The sequence below is a fragment of the Vanessa cardui genome, chromosome 8 (assembly GCF_905220365.1).
Source record: "Vanessa cardui chromosome 8, ilVanCard2.1, whole genome shotgun sequence".
NCBI classification, from domain to species: domain Eukaryota; kingdom Metazoa; phylum Arthropoda; class Insecta; order Lepidoptera; family Nymphalidae; genus Vanessa; species Vanessa cardui.
The window spans coordinates 5,026,273-5,034,357 of NC_061130.1; the positions used below are offsets into that span (position 1 = coordinate 5,026,273).

Here is an 8,085-nt window from a genome sequence, read left to right on the forward strand (position 1 = left end):
TTGATTCGGATTTTAATATTCAAAATAATACAGATGAGAGCCACAGTGTAAGAACGCGTGCAACTTAACCCATGATAGCGGGTTCAAAACCATGCAAGCCTCTCTGAATTTTCTTGTGCCTAATTTATTCACCCCATCTTAAGGAAACATGTATCTATGTGAGCTAAGATTATTTCAAAGAAATTCGGTCACCTATATATCCACTAATCCGTACTTGAAGACCAACGTGGAATAGGCTCCAAGAATTTTCTTCTCAAAGGGAGAGGAGACCTTAGCCCAGCTATGGCTTTATATATATAACCTATTTACAGGTTGTAAAATAAAAAATGTTGTTAGAACAAAATCAGATAAAGTTTATCATTTTATGCGATATTAATTATTGTTTCATTGCTTCAACCTTGCTTAGCGTACATTAGACCTTGAGAAGTGTTAGCATGTTTTTTATATAGTATTTTATTAAACAGTATTTGTACAATACTTAACATGCGTAAGTAAGTTTCTGTATCCGTTTGTTTGTTACTAAATGAAACAATACAAAGAATATATTTATTTTCAATTTTTTTTCAATGTATCTATTACATTTCGAGTTTGATAAATAGAATAAAAAACAATCAGTTCAAACGATAGTCAGAGCGCTTGTAAATGTGTTCAATAAAGTGCGTTGCGTTGTTTGTAAACGAATTACGCTTTGCTTTAACGAATTCGCTATAAAACACGATGAAACGATGGCGTTTTAGTTTGATATATCTTTGAGTATCAACTGAATGACTAATTTGCGAACGTGACTATTAATAACTATTACAACAACAACAACAGCCTGTAAATTCCCACTGTTGGGCTGAAGGCCTCCTCTCCCTTTAAGGAGAAAGTTTGGAACATATTCCACCACGCTGTTCCAATGCGGGTTGGTGGAATACACATGTGGCAGAATTTCTATGAAATTTGTCGGTGCGACGGTGCTTGCCTGGGTTTGAACCCGCAACCATCGGTTGAGATGCACGCGTTCTAATCACTGAGCCATCTCGACTCAATAATAACTATTAAGTAGCTTGTTTTTGCTATTTAGTGAAAACCTAAAAGTATTTTAATGTTTGGAAGCCGTAATATCGTGGCATGTGGGTGTCAGTCGGTAGACACGAGCATGTTCCAGGTGCGAAGGCAGCTGGCGAGGAGCGGGAGCGTGCCAGCCGCGTGCCCACATGTCGCTTTTTTACATACTTCGCTAAATCCTCGTTATAATTAAACTAATGTACATTAAAGTGGAACAATATGAATATAGACTAAAAGTTAGCAAAATAAATAAGTGTCGTAAATATAAATAATATATTCAATTCAATTAAAAGAGACATTAAAATATTTAGATTATGTTATATAATTACATATACTGAGCAAAGTTAATAAGGAACCAAATATGTTATTCTTAAATATAGAATGTAGCTCTTTCAATTTCTCTTTCACATAACAGTTTGAAACAACTGCTAGCTTGTTACGAAAGGATCGAGTTGAAAGTATAATTTGTTGTTAACGGCCTTCTCCCAATTGTAAAAATTTAAATAGTAACTTGTGAATGAATACGTTTTTGCAATACATAATATACAGATGAAGTAATGCGGTAAAAAACGTTTAAGCAGCTATGAATGAAACTTCATTCCAAGAAGGCTTTGTCACACATCCTGTGCCGTTCTTGCTTTTACCTGCCGCTATCTACGATATTTCATTGTTAATGTACCCTATACCTGAGATTGTCCCAACGTAGTCTTGACAAAAAATTGTATGGTATAACAATTGAAGCGGTTTGCGTGCCGGAGGCGGACGAGCGTGGCATTGTTACATTCTCGGCTTGTATTAAAAATATCGCTCCTAGTGCCATACGGGCTAAGGTATTTATGAATGAACGTGACGGGCTGGCGAGTGGGATTGTCGGCGGCGGTCACAGCCAGGTAGAAAATTATACTTTTGGAATTCTTTCAACACGCCGAGTGGGGCTACTCAACTCGGCGGCCGCGGATAAGCCGCAGAGCGGGGCGCGGGGTGCAGTCGGCGCGCATGCGTCGAGCACTTCTCGCTCAGACATTCCCTCCCTCTCAGTTGACTTACAGCCGTACGAGCGGACACCGTGCCGTCATGTGTCCCTCGCCAACTTTCTCGAGTAGTGATGTGATACGATACTGTTATATATAAAAATTATGTATAAATACACTTCTCGTTTGACATTTGTAGTGAGTGAATAAATTTAAATAAACTTTTTTTGAAATGAAATGAACTATTCTGAATTGAAAAATAATTATTTCCAAAATGAAATGGTTCACAGTGGTAGTGTTTGTGACGGTGTCAAAAACAGTTTTGGCTGGAATTGCTCCCCCTGGATCGTGCCCTGCAGTGTGTGCGTGCAAATGGAAAGGCGGAAAACAGACTGTGGAGTGTGTGGACCGAGCTCTTATTACCGTGCCCGAGCCCGTGGATCCTGCTACGCAAGTGCTTGATCTTTCCGGGAATAATTTACAGATTCTTCCTCAGGAAGCATTCGCTAGAACGGGCCTTGTTAACTTGCAGCGTGTTTACCTCCGTAGTTGCAATATTGGACAAATAAATGACAGGGCATTTAAAGGTCTGACTAATTTAGTCGAGTTAGATCTCTCGCATAACTTACTCACTCAGATACCTTCAAATAGCTTCAAAGACGCGCCGTTTCTTAGAGATCTCACGCTTGCGAATAATCCTATATTAAAAATACACTCGGATGCACTCAATAATCTCGGTAGCATTGTTAAATTTGATTTGTCGAGATGTGATGTAAGAGATATCGCTGCTGACGTCTTCAAAAATTTGAAATCATTAGAATCATTGAAGTTAAATGGTAATAATCTTCGAGACCTGCCATTGAGTTCCTTGGAAAAATTAGAAAAATTAAGAGTTATTGATTTGTCGGATAATCCATGGATTTGCGACTGTCGTCTTCGCGATCTTAAGATGTGGTTATCGAATCATAAACTGTTTTCCTCTCCCAGTTGCGCATTACCGGCTCGGCTGGCTAACAAGCCTTTTTCCGAGTTAACTATTGATGAGTTTGCATGTAAACCAGAAATCGTACCCATTAACCGGCATGTTGAGGCAGCGATGGGTCAAAATGCGACTGTTGTTTGCAGGGCGGAAGCCATGCCAAGTGCGAGCATTAATTGGTATTGGAATGGTAGATTATTACAAAATGGAACAAATTTTAATTCTCATCAAAGAATTTATACATTCGAAGTGGGCGATATTAAGAAAAAATCAACGCTTGTATTAACTAATACCCAAGAACCCGGTTCGACTGAATTTTATTGCGTTGCTGAAAATAAAGGAGGAAGCGCGGAGGCGAATTTTACTTTACACGTTACTCAAATGGCAGCTGGAATGGCTTCATTAGGAAGTGCTCAAATAGCGAGTCTTGGAGCGGCATTGTTCTTAGTTATAATTGTAATTTCTTTAGGCTTATTGTTAACATTTGTCCGATTTCGTCCAACGCCTGCCTGTGAAAGTAAAACACCAAATACTTTAGATAGAGTTGTATCCGGCAACGAAGTCCATCCTACAGTAACGGATAGACCGCATGTGGCTGTTTTAAGTAATAGACAAGAATCGCAAAATTACGACGATACCAAATGTAATCCAGTTTTAAAACCACCGAGGTCTAATGATATACCGTATACTACAAATCATTACGAAGGCCGTGGAAGCTTAATTACTGCCGGTGGGCCCGTTGTAGTTTCTCCCACTGTATCGGGAGGAATAGACCCTGATCTCATTAATGATACAAGGCCAGACAGTGCTAACCGTCCAGGCAGCGGAGAATACGCTCGTGAGGCATCCGATTCTTTGTATCCATCAGGCCTTTGGGATCAAATTAAAATGAATCAAGCTAATAATTTAGCTCGAGCAATAAGCTCAGCGATTCCAGCCTATTACAATGACCGAACGCCTATAATAGAAAATAGTAGTGTGAATGGATCTCACGAAGAACTGGGATATATGAGTCGCACCTTTCCTCGATCTCACGCAATGGCTGCAGCTAATGCCGGTTCAGTGGACGGCCAGTATCCGGCCGATTACGGGTTGCCAGTGGGCGGAGCACGCACGTTGAGAGTGTGGCAGCGTGCTCCGCCGGTCCTTCCACCTGTCTCAGCACTAAAACGTGTCCTAACCATCACGAGGCCCTCTGAGGAAGGTTTCCAGGATGGCTGTGCAACTGATGTTTAAAATAATGAACGTTACTAAGTCCAAATGTTTATATTGTAAATATATTATTACTTATATACCGTACATGTAACAGGTCATGTAATAGATTTTGTATTATATAATTTATTTAGATTTAAGTAGTGGAAAGTTACATAGGATCCACGTGTGGAGGATCCACGACTGATTAGTTGGAAGAAGTAATAGTAAGTTATTACGTGATATGGAACGGTATTACATAAGATCGCCAAATGATTAATATTAAACTGAATGTAATATATCCTGAATGTTGAAATCCAAAATAGATGTTACTTTATTGATAAATACGTCGTAAGTATTATAAAAAAAATCCCTAAATATCCAAAGAAAAATTCCCTAATAGAAATACAATAATGTATTTTACTATGTGTTATTGTAATGCACAGAAAAATGTTATTTGATGTAAGATAATGTATGTGAATATTTTATGTTGAAAAAATTAGAAGTAACAATGGAAGTGTAATAAACAAGGCGATTTAAAAAACTATATGCAGTATCTCTTTACAATAACCTCCTTGGATAATACTTTTAATAATTAAAATTCATTCTTTTTTCGAAACTAGACGCCATAATAAATGCCTTAGTTATATTAGAATGAATAAACTTAAAAAAATATTCTTACACAAAAAAAACATTAACGCTTGTCACGACAATAATCTTAACTTGAAACTGCGAAGCGCAGCTCTTTATATAATAATATTGAATACTCAAGCCTTCTCTGAAACACGCTACATCTTTTTATAAACGTTTTATGTATATTGTTTTAGTAATTTATTCATTCTCATTTACTAGATGAGAAATAATCATAAACCATTTTACATGCATACTAACTAGCATTAACAGATTAAGAGAGATTAATGTACAGTATTGTAATCACTATATAGTACAAAGCAAAGTCACTTACCGCTCTTTGACCCTGTGTATGCTTAAATCTTTAAAATTACCCAAAGGATTCTGAATTGATATTATTTAATAGATAAGTTGAGTCAAGAGGAAGATTTATTTGTACAATACATTTACAATATAATAGAGAATGACTGAAAAACTATAAATGTTGTAAGATATGCTGCAGTATATTAAGTATTAGCATTGCAACCGTGCGAAGTCGGGGAGGGTCGCTAGTATTATATATTATTACTTTTACGTACATTTATTTCTAATATGATGAGAAAGTGACTAAACTAGAAAAGTCTTTCTTAATCAAGTAAAGCGGTAGTAGCTTTCATTGAATTATAATCTTTATGAAAAAGTAAATAAAATACACCGAGTAAGGTATGCATCGTGCTTATATCTATGGAGACGTTGACACCGGAAACAGCGGTAGATAAGACATCCGTTCTGAGTTGGAAAACGTTAATATTTTTTTCTAACATCCACAACGTCAAATAGATTTATCTTTTCCTGAATGAGTAGGTTGTGTAATGATGATAATGATTCGAGAGTTCCTATTTTGTGTCGCTTCCTTTGATCTCCATTCATCGGACGATCATCATGATCTCGGATCTCATGTTGCTCTTAATTCTTCTTTTGAGGTCTTCCAATCAGCTAGTTGTTTTGTTAAAACGTAATAAGTAGTGGCTGTTTTATACAAAGTTTATTTACGACAAACTAGAAACATCTAAATTTAGCTGTGTTTCTTTACTATATTGTCCATGTATTACATACAAAAACCTTTCTCTCGAATTACTCTATCTACTCAAAAAACCGCATCATAATCCGTTTAATTCGCCTTAAAGATCTAAGCATACATAGAAATGACGATGATAATGATGATGATTTGCATTTGAATGTCCTTGTGTTTAAAAACCAAAGCGAAATTGTTTTGTTTTATATAATTTCAATATAATATTTAGCAAATTCTTTGATGATATTCAAGAGATGATCAAAAATACCTATATGATATTTTAAAGTTCAGAATGTAATGTTGATTTTAATCGTTATTAAATGTTGTTTTGTTTAAGTGATAACAGCGCAATTTTATTTCAATATAAATGTATTCATACATCTGACAATGATGGTCGATGAATGAGACAATTCAATATAATTTATAAGCTTGAAATCGTAATGTTTAATGTTATAATTAAATAATCTTATTCATACATAAGTAGTTGTTAATTTTTAAAAAAAATTGACGTAAAATAAAAATCATAAAAATTTTAATTGATTTCAAAATCGATAAAGTATTTGTTTTTGACACATCGCGAGACGTATACAGGAAACCAAAACCATCAGAGTTTTTTAAATTGAATAAATGGACCTCGAAAATGTTGAGATCGCCTTTCAGGGTACCGGAGTAAAACCGGTTAGTCTTATTTCATTTCCGCTCAATTTTGTTTTTTATTAGAGGCGGACCCTAAACGGGTTCAATAGAACCGTGCTTCAAGCGTGAAGTGATCAAATATTGTGAGATAAAATTTAACTAAACAGAGCTACTTGGTGATTTACAAATAAGTTTTCTCAATTTCGCTTTGGTTTTTAAACACAAGGACATACAAATTCAAATCATCATCATCTTCGTCATTTCTATGTATGCTTAGATCTTTAATGCGAATGTAACGTAAAATGTGACTATGATGCGATTTTTTGAGTAGATAGAGTAATTCGAGAGGAAGGTTTTTGTATATAATACATGAACATTATAGCAGAGAAACACAGCTAATTTTAGATGTTTCTAGTTTGTCGTAAATAAACAAATTCTCTATACTATTTACTATCAGTATTGCACCCGTAAAAAGCCGGGGCTAGTCTTAAATAAACAAATCAATCTTTTATATGAATCCAATAAAGAAAGTTAATGACTTAATAAATGAAAAGTAATTTACAAAAAAATAAACTAGTAAGGTAAAATAGATTATTATTCAATTAAGAAACGTTCATTAAATATTTTATTGTATTTAGCGAACAAGAAAACAAGTGATTAATGAAATAATTTACCACTATAAATATGAGAATGTTTGGATGTATGTTCGTTCTTAAATTACGGCTGAACGACTGCACGAATCAGTAGTAAGTATAATTTGAAAGGCATAGATTATAGTTACTAAAACTACACAGGTTACTTTTTATCCCGGGAATGTATATCTAACACCTTCCTCACCCACGCGCGTGAAGCCGCGTATGGAACCAAATTGGAATAATTATAAAGGTATTTTGAAGTTATTTTGGTAAAACAACTTTGTTCGATCAAATGAACGAAGTTGTAATTAAAAGGTACCAATTATATATAAAGATAGAAACCAATTAACGTTCAGTCCGAGAGAGAAAGACACGAGCACAATTTTATATTAAATCAATCATAGTCATTTTCATTTTTACTTTAGAAAGAATAATCAAACAGAAATTTCACGCTCGAAGGGGCCGGCCGGTTTATTATTACCTTCGGTATTTTTACCAGCGTCTATTGTCTAGCTCTAATGCATATTTGACATGTTACGACTTGATTATAAACGATGTATAATTTATAAAATATTTAAACTCAAATCACATTCAGTGAGTATTTTATTTTACATATTACTTGATATAGTATATGCACGTTTATAAAACTACATTTATACCACAAAAACCACCACCAATTTTACCCCCAAGTGAGCGAGTGAATTAAAAAAAAGGAGCATATATAATTCCCTAGAACTCTCTACACCAAATTTCATCTAAAACGGTTCATCGCTTTAAGCGTGAAGAGGTGACATACAGTACCTTTTTCATTTTATATTAATAAATGTATAACAGGAAGATGGTTCAATGATAAGTGATAACAATCATATTGGCAGTGTAAGAAACCTTATACATTTTACATCTTGCCAATGCGCCACCAACGGTAATAACTAAGATGTT

General features: G+C 35.0%; 1 protein-coding gene across 1 annotated transcript; it reads left to right on the forward strand.

The window, feature by feature from the left end:
- The first annotated feature begins 2,053 nt into the window (after positions 1-2,053).
- On the forward strand, positions 2,054-4,738 carry LOC124532020 (leucine-rich repeat-containing protein 24). Its single transcript, XM_047106644.1, has one exon. The coding sequence runs from the start codon at positions 2,296-2,298 to the stop codon at positions 4,234-4,236; it is 1,941 nt and encodes a 646-aa protein (XP_046962600.1). The 5' UTR covers positions 2,054-2,295; the 3' UTR covers positions 4,237-4,738.
- The last annotated feature ends 3,347 nt before the right edge of the window (positions 4,739-8,085 follow it).